The sequence below is a fragment of the Trachurus trachurus genome (genome assembly GCF_905171665.1).
Source record: "Trachurus trachurus genome assembly, chromosome: 13".
Taxonomy (NCBI): Eukaryota; Metazoa; Chordata; class Actinopteri; order Carangiformes; family Carangidae; genus Trachurus; species Trachurus trachurus.
In genome coordinates, this window is record NC_139892.1 from 16,115,214 (window position 1) to 16,131,983 (window position 16,770).

The 16,770-nt window shown below is 42.2% G+C and overlaps 2 protein-coding genes across 3 annotated transcripts; one reads left to right on the top strand and one right to left on the bottom strand.

Annotated features, from left to right (window-relative positions):
* Positions 1-1,322: 1,322 nt before the first annotated feature.
* Positions 1,323-5,738, bottom strand: tubd1 (tubulin, delta 1; the record flags this gene model as incomplete). The annotated part of the gene is made up of 8 exons (XM_083984528.1): positions 5,427-5,738; positions 4,866-5,013; positions 3,654-3,870; positions 3,340-3,571; positions 2,161-2,325; positions 1,892-2,020; positions 1,613-1,796; positions 1,323-1,428 (listed from the first exon to the last, which is right to left on the bottom strand). The coding sequence occupies exons 1-8, from the start codon at positions 5,575-5,577 to the stop codon at positions 1,323-1,325; spliced, it is 1,332 nt and encodes a 443-aa protein (XP_083840654.1). The 5' UTR covers positions 5,578-5,738.
* Positions 5,739-7,779: 2,041 nt separating this feature from the next.
* Positions 7,780-16,050, top strand: rps6kb1b (ribosomal protein S6 kinase b, polypeptide 1b). 2 transcript variants are annotated; one of them, XM_083985278.1, is made up of 15 exons: positions 7,780-7,966; positions 9,330-9,370; positions 9,471-9,591; positions 9,775-9,843; positions 11,590-11,737; positions 12,531-12,588; positions 13,119-13,219; positions 13,390-13,480; positions 13,610-13,700; positions 13,838-13,945; positions 14,034-14,096; positions 14,237-14,314; positions 14,625-14,732; positions 14,855-14,967; positions 15,190-16,050. In XM_083985278.1, the coding sequence occupies exons 1-15, from the start codon at positions 7,898-7,900 to the stop codon at positions 15,440-15,442; spliced, it is 1,512 nt and encodes a 503-aa protein (XP_083841404.1). In that variant the 5' UTR covers positions 7,780-7,897; the 3' UTR covers positions 15,443-16,050. The 2 variants fall into 2 exon arrangements, with proteins under 2 accessions (XP_083841404.1, XP_083841405.1); XM_083985279.1 differs by having other exon boundaries at positions 9,336-9,370.
* Positions 16,051-16,770: the final 720 nt, after the last annotated feature.

Below are 16,770 nucleotides of genomic sequence, written 5' to 3' on the forward strand. Positions count from 1 at the left end.
TCACACCAACGTGTTGAGTTTGTCACAAGTTGTTCTGGAGCTTTTGATCACTTAACATGATCTTCCTCGTCACACAGAGACACTCAGTTGTCACAGAATTACAGATGCTTAAAGTTACATTTTCATTGAGTCTTTTAAGGACTTTGTGTATTTTCCAAAATGTAAAGTAATTAAATACAACCTATGCATGGGTATATCCAAAATTTAAACTGAAACACATCTAGACTAATCTTTTACATTTTAGTCCACTACATTGATTTAGTTACTTTTAGTTGATACACACAATATAATAACCTATTATACCATGATGAATTACTTATTTTTTATACATTAAAAGGGCCCTCGCACTGTAGGTGATCAGACCTTCTCAGGTTGGAGTGCTACTTGGACTTACTTGAGTTAATCATGTCATAATAATAATACATTATAAGTTGAGCCCCTGCAGTCTTTTAATTTTACTGCATTAAAAATGATTGTGTGCCAGAAGAGTAAGTTTATTAAGTATGACTTCCGGGATAGTGAGTATTAGTCTATCATTATACTTTCAATTTATAATATTCATTTTACTTACTCAAGTGTAATTTTAAATACAGGATTTTTACTTAGCCTATTACAATATTTTTTACTTTGTTCTGTTGACTTTTAATACTTCATCGCCGTTGAGACTCCTATAGACCCTGTAAACAGGAATTTACTAAGAAATCTTATTAGAAAGTCTATGTCAATATAACTTAGTAACAGTGTGCGAAATACAGGGGGGCTGCATCGGGTCCAGGCTTCAACATCTGCGGACCGGACCGGGCTGGGTCTATGAGAACTCTGGCACAAACGAAGAAGCAGCTTAGAAACTTTGTAAACGGGCGATCGTTAGCTATGAGTATTTTCTTTCATTCACAAAAACTTGCGGAAAATAGAAATAGACCCCGCTTCCAAATGAGACCGGCTTTTGACGGGTATTTCGCACACTGCTTAATAACATTTATTTCTTGGAGAGGCACTAAATGTTCCTTTTAGTAAAAATCTCCACAGGAGCTTACTAACCTTTAGTGAAAAAAAGAATCCACTTAAAAGAAAAAACATTTGTTTTATTTACAAGTTGTTTTTTTCCAACAGTGGCCCATACAACTATATTCTCTAATCTATAGACCTTTTCAGAGAGTATAAACAAATACAGGTGTTACCAAGGATACTAATTAAGGCTCCATTCCATTTAGTGTACCAGAGCGTTTTCTAATGAGCCACACCTGTCTTTGTTTATACTCTCTGAAAAGGTCTATATACAGTCCAAAGAGATGCTGGTGCATTGTAGCTTTTTTCTTTTACTAGCACAGTTGCCTATAGCTGGAGATTACCTGCTCCAGTGATGTGAAGCTGTCTAGGAAGTTTTCCTCTGTGATCCCAAATTTTATGTACTGATGGATGTAGGCCCTGTAACGGGAAAAAAACAACAGGAAAAGAGGATTAATATAACATTTAATTCAAAAAGAAAACAACTGAGAACTAATCACCAGCTGCGCTCCCTCCATATAACCATTCCTTTAAATAAGTTTCAAATTTCAAGAGCAAATCCACCTTTTCCTCAAAGTGCTATTGAAGCATTTCTCTGACTCACTTGGAGGCAAACATGTTCCAGGCTTTTCCCACCATGTTGTCCAGAGGTCTGAGCAGAGCCTGACTGTTACTGACCAGCATAGCAGATTTTTCATACTTATTAAAAGGCACTGGGGATTTCCACACGTTGAAAGCCTCTTTTGTTGAGAGCCAGGAGGTGTACAGGCCTGCGTCCTCAAAGCCACCTGTCAATTAATACATAATAAGTGACATCTCTTGTGACACAATCTGAAGGGTTAAAAAACACATAATTTCGACATGTTTTAAGCAGTTCTCTGACCAGTCTCTGCGCTGTACACATCTTTCCCCCTCAGTATGAGTAGGTTGGCCAGAGACGTGTTAAAGCCGCCTCCCGTGAGACTCCTGGTCCGCTCGGGTCCCGCAGGTGGACGCACCTGCCAGTCGATACCTGAAATAGGACAAACAAAGACAGATGCTCACATGTGGGGTTTGGCAGGTGAGAAGAAATCCAATCCACTTCCAAGATGTGAAGGGTATTAATAAGTCATAAATAGAAGGCAGCTTGAAAAAAAAAAAAAAAAAACGTACCTTCCTCCATCTTACTATTGGAAATGAGCATCTGTCGCAGGTGTTTGAGCAGCCCTGGCCAGCTGAATGTGCTGTAGGCGATGGAGGAAAAGGGCATCTGAGGGATAGTGCACACACTGAGCAGCTTGTACTCTGGGTGGCAGGCAAGGGAGCTCACCAACTCACCTGAGAGACAGAAAACATGGAAGGATAATGGCAACAAATGGGTTTACCCACACAGTACAGGCCATGTGACAATGTGTGACTGAGTGTTTGACCTGTTTTGATTAGAAAGTGACGAATTACCTTGAGTAAAATTTTCCCTTGTGCAGTTAACTTATCTCAAGGAGAAGAGTGTTAACTCATCAACTGTATTTCAGTGACAAACTGTTATATATGGCCTGTCTGACTTTTTAGGGTCAGTACCAATATTTGAGAATTAAAGGGATAGTTCAACATTTTGGCAAACTGGCCCATTGCCATAATCCCTATAGTTTTAGTAGTGGGTTCGTTACCTTTAATTGTCGGTGCAAGCTATTTTTAGAACGGCGGAGCAGAGCCGCAAGCTGCTCAGAGCTACGCTACAGAGGCTCATGGGATTTCTTGGTTTCCCTCATCAAACTCATCAAATACACAATCCAACAACTCTAAAAGGCTCTGGTGGACAAGTTGTGACCTGCACATTCACCACGCTATGAGATAAAATAAATAAAGGTAACGAACCTACTGTTATGACTATAGTGATTATGGCAATGGGCCAATTTGACAAAATGTTGAACTATCCCTTTAAAAAAATTTGATGATGGTATGGTCGGTGACAATAATTTTCACATAAATATCTAACATACCCAAACATTCATGTTAGATATTGCAGCAGTTTATGTTTTTTGTTTTTTTAAATAATTATGGTGGACTTTTGCAGTTGGAAAACAAACTGGATCTCACAGTGTGTGAGGAAAGGTAGGAAACACCTATTGCAAGAAGTGTGTGTACAGACTACACCCTCCTACAGCCTCCTAATCCACTCCTATTCCAGGAAATCCGGGCCCTGCGGGAACCTGTTTTTGTGTGTGTGTGTGTGTGTGTGTGTGTGTGTGTGTGTGTGTGTGTGTGTGTGTGTGTGTGTGTGTGTGTGTGTGTGTGTGTGTGTGTGTGTGTGTGTGTGTGTGTGTGTGTGTGTGTGTGTGTGGCCTCCCTCACCCAGGGGGTTTCTGCTGTAGACTCCATGCGAGTCAGCGGTGAGCGCAGGCTGCAGCACACTGCCCAGCTGGTGAGCGATGACCCTGTTGACGTCGCTGAAGGAGATGTGTTTGATGTTGAGCAGCTGACTGCAGATCCTGTGCACCGTGTCGTTCTCGTGCACCAGGATGGCGTCCGACAGCGGGTACAGGTGGGCCAGCGTCAGCACCGAGTTGTAGTTCTGGACGATCACCTGAACACAAAGTGAAGGAGAAACAATCTTATTCTTTCATTTTAACTCATCTTAAATCTCTGCTGGCATTCAGTTCTGTTACCTCCCCTGTCCCGTACGGCCAGGTGAGGTGGTTGAGGATGAAGGATTTCGGGTAGACGTCTCGGAGACACTGAGTAACGTAGGTACCGACCCCTGACCCCGTCCCCCCCGCCACGCTCATCATGGCCATGAGGCCAGCCAGTCTGTCGCAGCGCTCCACCTCTCGTCTCACCAGCTCCTCCACCACCTCTCTGTGCCGAGGACCGTGGACACAAAACCTGAGTGACACAAAAAGCAGGTTATCAGCTGATTCCCCTCCTATTAAAATTTATCTTTTTATGACCTTGGAAATATTCGTTTTTTTTTTATTTCTTTCAAATTTCTAATATCAGACCTGATCTTTAATGCCTCAGTCTACAGAGAGACTTTATCAATAGGCAAAAAAAACTAAAACATATATAATTCAGTCTAATATTGAGTGTTTTTTTTCTTCTATTTTTAGAACGGCGGAGCAGAGCCGCAAGCTGCTCAGAGCTACGCTACAGAGGCTAATGGGATTTATTGGTTTCTAATGCCTCAGTCTACAGAGAGACTTTATCAATAGGCAAAAAAAAACAAAAATATATATAATTCAGTCTAATATTTGAGTGTTCTTTTTTCTTCAATAGAATGAAAATAAAAAATATTGTATTAAAGCAGATATCAGCTTCACGGCCGTTTCGGCTAATGCTGCGTTCAAGGCAGGCTTTTGAAACCGTAAGTTACAGCTTCAAGTCACAACTACGGCTTGGTAGCGTTCCAGGTAACCCGTAGCTCGTGTTTTTACCATCCTGTTGTCTGTGAAAGTTCCCTATAACGGCCACTCGTAACTTCCGACCCGTGAACTCGTACCAGATCGAACTGGTATGACTTCACAGGAAGGAAAAACACAAAGTACGAGTTTCTTTGAACGCACCATGAGTTAGCAGCCCCCGCCCTTGTCAGGCATCAATTGGTCCTCGTGCTACGTCACCACATTCACGCGCATCCCTTGGCTGCACACACAGCCCTTCATGCCGTTCTCTCTCCTCATTGGATAACACTTGTATCCCACAAGGAAAATTTTCTCCTCGGGTTACAGCAGAGCAGAGTGACGGAGAGACTCGTGTTTAGGCTGAAATACTTCATGTAAGTGATTGCTGACGGAAAATAGGACTATTTAGGACTTATATTAACAAAAACATTCCACTGATATCTGCTTTAATCATAATGTGTTGTTTGAAACTGTGCTCACCCATTGGCCCAGTTATTTCCAGAGCCCTGCTTCTGGCTGAAGTGTGACGCGTCTCCGTACCTCCACCTGCCTGAGGTCGCTGCCTTGGTCAAACTCTGGTTTATGACTTTAGGCTCCATGTCTATCAGCACTGCTCTGGCCACAAGATCTGGTTAACACACAGAAATGTCCTTTCAAGAAGCATGAATCATTTTCTATATGGTATTTTTTGTCATAGTTAAAAAATAAAAAATAAAAAATTGACACAATGTAATTTTTTGTATTACCCAGACAAATGCAGAAAATTAAACATTTTCCATATATCAAAACGTGCCATGTATATGGTTTCCATTCATGTACATTTATGAATGTTATGATATGAATCTTCTTCACTATGTACATATAACACTGTAGGCTCTGTACTCCTAAAATATTTCTCTTACTATATTTTCACTGAAGCACCATCTCTGACTGTTTTGAGCATTTGTTGCAATGTGGTGCTTTCAATGACTGTGTGTAACAGACAGACACTCGGTTTACATTAATCCAGACACATGGGAGTTTAGAGGAAGCAACTTTTACCTCCATGTGCAGTCTGGTGGAAGAAGCGCTCGCAGCTCGTAGCGCTGTATGTTTTCCTGTGACCGCCGTGAGCATCGCCGCAGATGACGTCGAGCAGCTCGTGTCCCACCTGGTTACCGCACTGACCCAGCTGAACCGTCACCACGGACATCTTCCTCCAGGAAAACAAAAGATGGAGACAACATTAACATTCAACATTACTCTACAGCGGAGTCGTTAGTTTCATAGTCGGGGCCGACGGTCAGTTATCCACCGGTAAATTCACGCCGTCATTGATAGGTGTCATGACGGAGCTGTTTACACCTTGTTGTGTTCGAGACAGTTACCGAGCTGCCGCCACAACAGGATGGACCGGAACTTCCGGGAAAAAATCTGACACTGCTTTCAAAATAAAGGTCCTACGTATGCGCGTTGAACGTTGCCACCTCAGTAAGCTAGTATTATTATATCAACCAATCAATCAAGATACTTTATTAATCCGTAAAGGAAATTGTCGTGTCACAGCAGCAGCATTCATACAGACACAAAAGGAAACAGCAACTATTAAATACAATATGTTACAATAATTAAAAACAGTTTTAAATAATTAAAACACTAATTAAGTTAACTTATTGCACACTATTGATCATTAAAAAGTCTTATGGCCGCAAGCAGAAAAGATTTTCTGTACGTCTCTGTCTTACATCTCACTGTGTGCTTTTTCTAAAAAATAAAATAAAATAAAATAAAAACTCTAATGCATGGAGGGTGACTTTCATTGCTCATGATAGCATTCATTTTTCTGAGCATCCTCACTCCAGCTACCTGCTCAACCCCCTTCCTGAGTGACACCAGTGATGTTACTTGCTTTTTTAATCAGCTTGTTCAATCAAAACACAGCACTGCCACGGCAGAGTTAAAAAAGGAGCACAACAGCAGTTTACGAATGTTAAAAGAACATAGCCCTCTCAAAAAGCAGTCTTTTACTTTTAATTAAATTAAACACTATAATGTATATTTACATTAAAAGGACATTTTGGTATAGGTATTCACATACAATACTCATCAACAGTACTATTAGGGTTTATCCAGGTGTTTTTGACAGGGACCATGCAGGATGAATAGCCAGTGTGGTACTAACACCATTGTAGGACCAGGGGGGCAATAGGATTTTTGCTGGTCTCCATCATTGATTATGAAATTCCATGTTTTTCTTATGAAAATAATCATTGTTTGCAGCTTTACTGTACTCTGCTCCATGTGACAGTATCCTACTATATTCCACATTCAGCACTTTACTTATCTTTTTCGTATTTCTGTAGTGCCTATCTAGGGTCCTATTTATTCTTCGTTGTATTTTAGGTCAGCTTTATTTGCATGACCTAGTGCAACAACTTTTTGTTCTCTGCACACTGCTGTGTATAATTGCATAACAGATGACGATCTAATCTAATCTAATTGAATCTATGATTTAACACAAGGTCCAAGGTTACAGGAAGGAACATGAAGGACATGTTATACCATAGTTCAAACTGTAGCCTACTTCAGCAACACGTCTGATCAATCAAATTTTATATAGACCCAAATGACAGAGTAAATATATGCCCACTTAGCCACCACTTAACCCTAGTCAAGACGTAAGTAAGTAATGATTTCCTCTGAAATGTGTCTTGTGTATAGCAAAGTATCTAAAAGCTGGTGTTATGTTTAATGAATAATAATCTCTGCTGAACACAGTGGGTGGGTGTGAGCTGTTGCTGCTGATGTCAAAATAAAAGCCCCTGATCTCACTGCCCCTAAACTTTTTGGACATAACATTGACTTTCATAACTAATTAAGGAATTAATAGGTTAATCAATTTCTCCATGTATTGATCAGTTATTTTTTCTATGAAATGACTTCTGTTTTTTAAATAGAGAAAATCACTCAAAACATTTTCCTGCATCCATGCTGGTGTTTTCAGATAGTAGCTAATATGATAAAGATATTGAAGTGAGAAAACATTGATAAAGATTTTTTTATATATACCTAGTTCAAACTGTAGTACTTCAGTAACACATTTGATCAATCAAATTCTTATAGACCCAAATGGCAGAGTAAATATAGACCGATAATAGGCTATAATACATCCAAGAGCCACTTAACCCTAGTCAAGTCCTAACATAAGTAAGTTATGATTTCCTCTGAAATGTGTCTTGTATATAACAAAGTATCTAAAAACTGGTATTATGTTTCATGATGAGTAGGCTAATAATCTCTGCTGAACACAGTGTTTCGATGTGAGCTTTTTTATACAGTCTATGGGTGTGAGCTGTTGCTGTCAAAATAAAAGCCCCTGAACTCGCCGCCCCTTGTGTCCAGAGCGTCGCAGTGCGCATGCTCAGTGTAGTAGCCGGTTATGGCGGCGGTGTGTATTTGTCCATGAGGTGGGGGGACGCCTGCTGCTGCTATTTCTGCGGTCTGTGACAGAGCGATACGAGCGAAGCGCTGCCATGGCAGGAGTGTTTGACATTGATTTGGACCAGCCGGAGGAAAATGTCTCCGACGACGAGATTGAGGAGGTACTTTGACGGGAGATGTTGTTGCGGGACTTGTCAGAGCAGAAACTCTTGTGTGCACAGCAGCGGCGGCAGCAGCAGCAGCAGCTAGCTGTTAGCCCGGTAGCCAGTCAGCCAGTCAGTCAGTCAGCCACGGAGCCACCGCAGGCCTGCTCTGCAGCCGGAGCTCCCAGGCCTTTTTCCAACTCGGCTTTAGCCCGGGCTTGTCGCTAATAAAGACGCAGCTGTCATTTGCCCTGCTTTTATTTTTCCTCTATTAGCGTTAAGCAGCGCTGAAAACGCACTGGTCGTTGTCGCTGTCACGTAAAAAAAAAAAAAAAGAAGAAGGAAGAAGAAGAAAAAAAAACATCGCTGTCATGCTGGAGTTGAGCAAGCGAAGCCTTACTTGGCCAAAGGTGCTGCAGTGATAAATGTGGCTCCGTGTGCAACAGTTTATTTTGGCAAGACTCTGACCGAGTGGGACTGTGTGTGTGGACTGACTGACTGGGAGCTGGCGCCTGCTTGTTGTCCAGAGTCTATAAAGGCAGAAACACAGCTGTAGTACTGCAGCAGCAGCAGCAGCATCACTACCATGCTGCACACTGAACCAGAAAATAACACTTAATCAAATCAGGTGTAAGCACTGCTGTAAACACGTGTCAAACTCTAGGATCACCTGCTGTCATTGTAATAAATAGATGGTGTAAAATGGTGCAATGTTTTATCTGCTCCCAAACTTATACAGCATGTGCATGTGTGTTTAAGATGAGCAACTTTTGACCTTTTGCTGAAAGCCTTGCAACATGTTCATGAAGCACAGATTGAGCAACTGTCACATCAAAGCAGCAGCTCTTGTTTGTCAGTGTCACATCACAGCTTCTGTGTGAAAGTGAAACCAAACACCTTCTATGTAAACAGCCTAATATTTAGGCTAAACTTGTTGGACATAACATTTATTTATTAATTACGCGATTAATTGGTTATCTATGGATTGATTAGTTATTTTTTCTATTAAATGACGTGAAATAGAGAAAAATTGCATCCAAGCTGGTGTTTTCAGATGTTGGCTCTACTGTCTGACTAACAGCCCGTAAACTAACTAAAAGATATTCACTTTATAAAGATATTGCAGTGAGAAAACCTGGAAAAAGAAAAAAAAACTTTCTGTTAATGAACATTTGATTAATTAATTAATCATAACCCCTCTTAATACAGCAACTTAGGGTTTTTTTTATGGGATGTTGTGTTATAAATCCTGTACTATGAGTATCATGGTGTTTAAAGCTCATATGAACATCAAATAAAAATTACCATTGAAGAATTTTTTTTTTTTTAAAGGCACACACATTTAATGACAAACTCAAATTTATTGTGTTTTTCCTTTGAGGAGCAGATCAACATCATGGATCAGTGCAGTGGATTTGAGTTGTGAGTATTCAGTGTGTCTATCAGTGCCATGATTTTATGACAGTTAATGAAGGGAAACAAGCGTGTGAACATTTTTTTTTTTTTTAATGTGTCTCCGCAGCAACATGGACGACTGTGAGAAGATTGAGATATCGGAGGATAACGTCAATCAGGGGACGGAAAACATCAGGCCGGAGTGTTTCGAGCTGCTGCGGGTCCTGGGGAAGGGTGGTTACGGAAAGGTACATGTGGTAGAACAAGCTTTTCGAGGGTTCACTGAACATGCATACACACACTCCTGCATACACACACTGGTTTGCTTTTGCCTTTATTTTGTGCGCTGCAAGGTTATTGTGACCTGTGTTGTTTCCAGCTTTTCATTTGCTTTTCTAAAAATGTAACTCTCCTCTCTCCTTTCCGTGCAGGTTTTCCAAGTTCGAAAAGTTGTTGGCGCTGCATCAGGCAAAATATTTGCCATGAAAGTTTTAAAAAAGGTACTTCATTTTTTCCCATCGTCAGTGTGCCGACACAAACACAATCCTGCTCAAGTCGCATCGAGCAGTGTGATATACGGCTGCTCTCAATTTGTATCCTGTGAACTTAATTGCACGCTTGTTATTACAAATAAACATTATGGTGCTTCTGTCTGCAAATATTGGCCGTCCTTGAAGCCAGCGGTGGGGTAAGATTTCACTGCTAGTTGGTAGATTGCCATCTGTGCTGCTGTGCTGCAGCATTGGCACTTTAACAGCTCTGCCTGAGCCCATTAGAGACTGCTTGATATTCACACTGCTTCTGCTTGATTGGCTGAAATAACCCCAGTGGCCCTTGAAGACCTGTCAGAGTTCAACCAGTTGTTTCAATAAGTTAACCCTCAAACTGGCATATGTTTATCTTGTGAGCTTTGACGAAGGCCTGAAGTGTTGGCAGAGAAGCCTGTATTTCTGAGGCATCTCCGAGGGGGAAATCTGTCCTGACTTGTCCAGGATTCTTATTGTAACATATATTCGACGTTCTTGCATTTAGGCTCAGGAGTGACAGCACTTTATCAAGTTTGGGAGAGCTACAGAGCTGTTCAAGCCTGTCGGGTTGGTAATTGGGCAAAAATGTAAAGTTCATCTCTGAAGCTGTATGTCAAAGACAGCGTCTGAGCGAATTCGGATTTTACCCAAAATTTTATGTTTCATCTGTAAGAACTGGGCTGTCTACAGAAAAAGTATCAATGTTCTTGCATTTTGTGGTTAATTTGAACAACAGCAGCATTGTCTATGGATATTCTCGTTCATCCAGGTCATCGTTCTTTTCTGGGCAAATTGAATCGTAGGCAACTGGACTTGTATTTGTCTGGGAAGACAAAGCTCAGACTAGCTAGTGCGGACTAGTGAGACTTGTTGCGTACAAATTGATGAAGCCCCTTGGACAAGAGGCGAAACATCTTCCCAGACAAATACAAGTCCAGTTGCCTACGATTCAATTTGCCCAGAAAAGAACAGCAGCAGTGTTGTAGGATTTAACAGCCACAGTTGCCATTACTATGCCTCAGATTTGTATTTTGTGTAATTGCATGTTTTAGGGGAAATATGTAACACGGTGCTATTATAGAAAAGTTACAGGAGCTGAAAATCCAGAATACAATATACAAATTGTAATCAGCCTGATCAAAAGGTGACATCAAAAAAACTCTTAAGATTTAAAATCAAACATTGGTGTGGCAGCTTCACTCTGCCTGTTGGAGCTCCATCTGTTGTGGTTGTGATACTCAAAGACGACATTGTTAGTGACAGGCAGCTCTTTAGCTTTCTGACAGGAGTAGTTGGCGAACAAACAGACCCAGGAGAGGAGAGGAGAGGAGACGGGGAGTGTTTGTGGAGAGCTGAGGGAAGAGAAGTGCACATCTCAGACCACAATGATGCCCTGTCTGTTAACATTATTATACTCCATAGACTTGATGTCAAAATCTATGTATTTAAAGCTGTTGCATTTCTTTAGGAGAGTAATAATAGGGCAATTTATTACCTACATTAGTTCTGCTTCCCAGATGTTGCACAGCCAAACACTCTCATGCAGGACAAACAGGCGCGCAGCTTGTAGTACAGTGATGTAGCCCGCTGACAGGAATCGTTTTTTGGACTCAATTTGGACAATCTCAGTGTCTGTCCACTGGCTCCAGATGTGTGCTGCTGTTTTCCGCCTCCTCCCGACTAACGGTGATCTGTGTTTCTTTGGGCGGGGGGCACCAGGCTATGATTGTACGCAACGCCAAGGACACAGCCCACACCAAGGCGGAGAGGAACATCCTGGAGGAGGTGAAGCACCCGTTCATCGTCGACCTCATCTACGCCTTCCAGACGGGAGGAAAGCTGTACCTCATCCTGGAGTACCTGAGCGGTCAGTACGAGCTCATTCACATCCAGTTACAACACGCATGCTCTGCAGGAGTATCAGTGCTTTTCTGTGACATTAAGGCAGTGACTGCGCCCGCGTTAAAGGAATAGTTCAACATTTTGGCAAATTGACCCATTGCCATAATCCCTATAGTTTTAGCAGTAGGTTTGTTACCTTTATTTGTCAGTGGAAGCTATTTTTAGAACGACGGAGCAGAGCCGTGAGCTGCTCAGAGCTACGCTACGGAGGCTCCTAGGATTTCTTGGTTTCCCTCATCAAACTCATCAAATACACAATCCAACAACTCCAAAACGCTCTGGTGGACAAGTTGTGACCTGCACATTCAACACACCATTAGATAATAACGGAACGTTACGAGACTGAGTTGTTTTAGAGGTAAATACAGAGTCCGCTTGCTGAAAAACTGTCCCTGAAGGCAACGCGCATCAGCGGTTTTGCATTAATTTACCTCTAAAACAACTCTGTCTCGTAACGTTCTGTTATTATCTCATAGCGTGGTGAATGTGCAGGTCACAACTTGTCCACCAGAGCGTTTTGGAGTTGTTGGATTGTGTATTTGATGAGTTTGATTAGGGAAAGCAAGAAATCCCATTCGCCTCCATAGCGTAGCTCTGGGCAGCTCGTGGCTCTGCTCCGCCGTTCTCAAAAATAGCTTGCACCAACAATTAAACGTAACAAACCTACTGCTATGACTATAGGGATTATGGCAATGGTCCAATTTGCCAAACTGTTGAATTATCCCTTTAAGAGCATACATTTACTTTCACCTGTACAGGAGGAGAACTTTTCATGCAGCTGGAGAGGGAGGGCATCTTCATGGAGGACACAGCCTGGTGAGACTCCTATTCTCATATTGTCCTGTAGCTGGAATCAAATATCACATGCCCTGTGATGCCGTTTAATTTCTTACCAGACTTATTGTGAAGTATTTGTATAATTTTTTATTTTAGGACACCTCAAACGTAGTTAAACTACATTGTAAGTCAGTGCATAATAGGGGTGGGAATCACCAGATGCCCTTCGATATGATATTATCACGATACTTGTGTCTCAATACGATATTATTGTGATATTAAAAATATTGCAATATGCTGCAATATATTGCGACTTATTGGCTTTTTTCAACTGCAAATGATGTCTCCAAATGAAAACTTTGTTAACATCAGTTTTTTCTAAGAAGATAAACTTCTTAGCCGTTCAGATCTATATTTGGCGTCCCTGTATCAATACAATATTGCCTTGCAAAACATCGCAATATTGCATAAGGTATATTAAAATGCAGATAAGTGAAAATAGTGAAAATAAATCTGACCCTGAACATTATACATAATAATAACACATGCATACCTGTTTTTCTCTGTAGTTTCTACCTGGCCGAAATCTCCATGGCTCTGGGCCACCTGCACCAGAAGGGCATCATCTACAGAGACCTAAAGCCTGAGAACATCATGCTCAACAGTCAAGGTGTGTGTCTTTTGTCCAATATTATATCGGTATGCACAGTAGTACAGCACAAGTAGCAGCATAAACCAGTACGTTTGTGCTGGTTGTGATTTAATACAGATGTACAGTATGTGATGTATCCACCACATTCATTCATGACTGTGTCTGTTTGTGTGATGATTTCCTTCCAGGCCATGTAAAGCTGACCGACTTCGGGTTATGTAAAGAGTCGATTCATGATGGCACAGTGACACACACTTTCTGCGGCACCATCGAGTACATGTAAGCTGAGCTCACTGATTCAGTCTCTTACATACACATATGAATCATTACCTCTCAAGACATGCACTCCTTCACTTCATGCTCATTGATGATCTTTACTGTTTTAACTTAAGTGCATAATCGTTGCAGGGCTCCAGAGATCTTGATGAGGAGCGGACACAACAGAGCAGTGGACTGGTGGAGTCTGGGCGCTCTGATGTACGACATGCTCACAGGAGCGGTCAGTTAAAAAAAACATTGCAACACAAAAATGCTTTCTGATTCACTCTCATTAACGCACCGTTATAAATTATTAATCATAATCTGGCATGTTTGAGCAACCCTGATTTGTTTTTGTGTTTTTTTTTCACACTGCAGCCGCCGTTCACTGGTGAAAACCGAAAAAAGACCATCGACAAGATCCTGAAGTGCAAGCTCAGCCTCCCGCCCTACCTCACACAAGAAGCCAGAGATCTCCTCAAACGGGTATAATAAAAATAAAAAAAACTAAACATGCAGTTGTTGATGTTGTTAATGTGTATCATTGACTGATATTTGGCTGCTGGTTGTGCAGTTGCTGAAGAGGAACGCCTCAGCACGGCTCGGAGCAGGAGTGGGTGACGCCACAGAGGTGAAGGTAAGAGCTGGAGATCCACCACTGATGTCACTGAGCACTACGACAGAACATACTGAGCTGTGAAGTAAACCAGGGGAAGTATCTATGTATGAATGAAGCTTCTTTAGCTGAAATGTTCCATTTTATGGTCCTTCTTTTAGACTCATCCCTTCTTCCGACACATCAACTGGGAGGACTTGCTGGCTCGGAAAGTGGAACCTCCCTTCAAACCTTTCTTGGTGAGTATTTGAGGAAAAGACCACAAGGGTTTCTGAAGTGGTTACTTGTGCTTGCAGTTTCAAATGAGAAACTGAAGAATGTTAAATGCTGCAGTTGGATTTCTGTCAGTTCACAATTGATGCTACCCGAGTCGCTCTCATGAGATCACGACAGGGCGTACTTCTGGTGAACTGCTGGGATTAAACCGACGGAGTAAGTTTTCGGTAATTGAAGCCAGGTGTTCTCTGGTTTCAGACGTGCTGATGCATCTGCTCATGTTGCAGCTCCTCACCTGTGTTTGCCTCCCTCTCTTGTCTCTTGTCTGTGCAGCAATCAGCTGAAGACGTGAGTCAGTTCGACTCTAAGTTCACCAGTCAGACGCCTGTCGACAGCCCCGATGACTCAACCCTCAGTGAGAGTGCCAATCAAGCCTTCCTGGTAACTCCCACAACCACAATCTCTCCATTTTTTTTAAAATCATTAAACATCACCAGTTTCACAGTTTTATGAACTTTTACATGCAAAAACTTAACCCATGTTTACCTGTCGTCACTTGTTAGGGTTTCACCTATGTTGCTCCTTCAGTCCTGGGAAGCGTCAAAGAAAAGTTCTCGTTCGAGCCAAAAATCCGCTCACCTCGACGGATCGGGGGAAGCCCAAGAACACCTCTCAGGTACGTGAACACATCCTGCTGCAGCTGGCACTCCAGACACACACTCATGTTTTAGTTGAGGTCCTGAGACCTGGCATCACTTGACTGGTATGAATTTTAATATGTTTTTCCTTTACAGTTCATATCAATGAGTTGACTATATCTGTGGTTTAGCCACCACATTCTCAGAAACACAGGTTGTAATACACCTCTGTGAGATCTCCCCTGTTTTATTTATTTCAGTCCAGTCAAATACTCAGGGGACTGCTGGCCCCGGAGCCCCCTCCTCACCAGCGGAGGACCGAGCGTCCTCCAGTCTCCTCAGGACCAGGCCATGGAACTGTCCACCCCAGAGCAGATGGACGTCACGACCAGCTCCGAGGCCTCGGCCCCTCTTCCCATCCGTCAGCCCACCGGGGTCAACCATGGTCAGATGAAGCAGCAAGCCTATCCCGTCGTAGCCAAACGGCCCGAACATCTACGTATGAACCTATGACCCACCACGCCTCGTTAGGAGAGTTTATTTCTTGACTCTTTTTTTTTTTTCTCTTTATTTTCTTTATTGATATTTTTTAAGAAACAAAGCAAAAAGATATGGATGCTAGAGACAATGAAAATCAAAACTTGCACATCCGCACACTACATATACTGTCACAAGCTGGAGTTTGTGCGTCGGTCTGGGACTCGGGCGTGCTGCAGTGAAGAGCTACCAACGACATCACCATCTCACCACTTCTCCCCCGACACCTCAGGTCCTCAGGACCTTTGTCTTCTGACACCCCCCCCCCCCCCCCCCCCACACCTCCCCATGCCCTGAACCCTCTTTCTCAAATGAGCTACCTGGACTGGAAATCTTTTGAGGATCTTTTGTGTCATTGCGAAATCAAAGGCGATAATTTATCTCACAGTATGCAAGCGATTAAATTGCTGCCGGTCTACTGTACAAGATGACGTCCAGAGTGCTTTGTGCTATGAATGAATGCCATTGGGAGATTCTGACAGTATTTCAGACTAAAGTGCTTCCTGGCTCTAAATCAAATTATAAGAATTAGGCTCATGATTGAAAAAGATCAAAGAAAATCATCATTGAGCAGCAGACAAGCAGAGGTTGTGGTACTGACTAATATAGCTTTATGTCTTACGGTGTTCTGCAGAATGGTTGCATTAACTGTGCTATACATCAGTGATGAATCAGTGAGCCTCAATTAAAGAAGGAAAAAAACCTCTTGACTTTTTTACATTCTTTGAGCATTGGTGTTGTGGATGACTTGTGGAATGGCTTATTTGATGTGGGATCCATACTTCAATTATATGCTCTTCAGGCGTATTTCACTATGGGATGTATCACTGGAATAAATTGGCATCACCAGACATAAATCAGCTTGATGCAACGTAAACTTGACTCACTTAACCATCATCACCCCAATCGTCAAACTGATCTCGGTGCTGCTTTGTGTGACAAACCCCAAACCCCCTCCGACCCCCTAGCCTCCGTCTGGCCACGCAGGAGAGTTGGACCCCATCCGACCCCCTGGAGTGAATTCAGACTGGGAGAACGAACGGAGCACCAGTTGATCTGGACACCGTCTGCAGTTGTGGGAGGGGGGGTGTTGTAATGCTCCAGAAAACTCGGGGCAACATTTGCAGCCTCTTGCATCAGCATTCACTTGTTTAGGAGGGAAGTTTTAGAGTTCCCGAAAAGCAAGGAAAATTCTAATAAAATGCAAAAAAATTCAAAGCGCATCGTGTTTTTTGTATATGTCGATAGTCATGTGTTGTCAAAGTGTCAAGGGAAAAAAAAACCAGAGACCTCACAAATGTGCA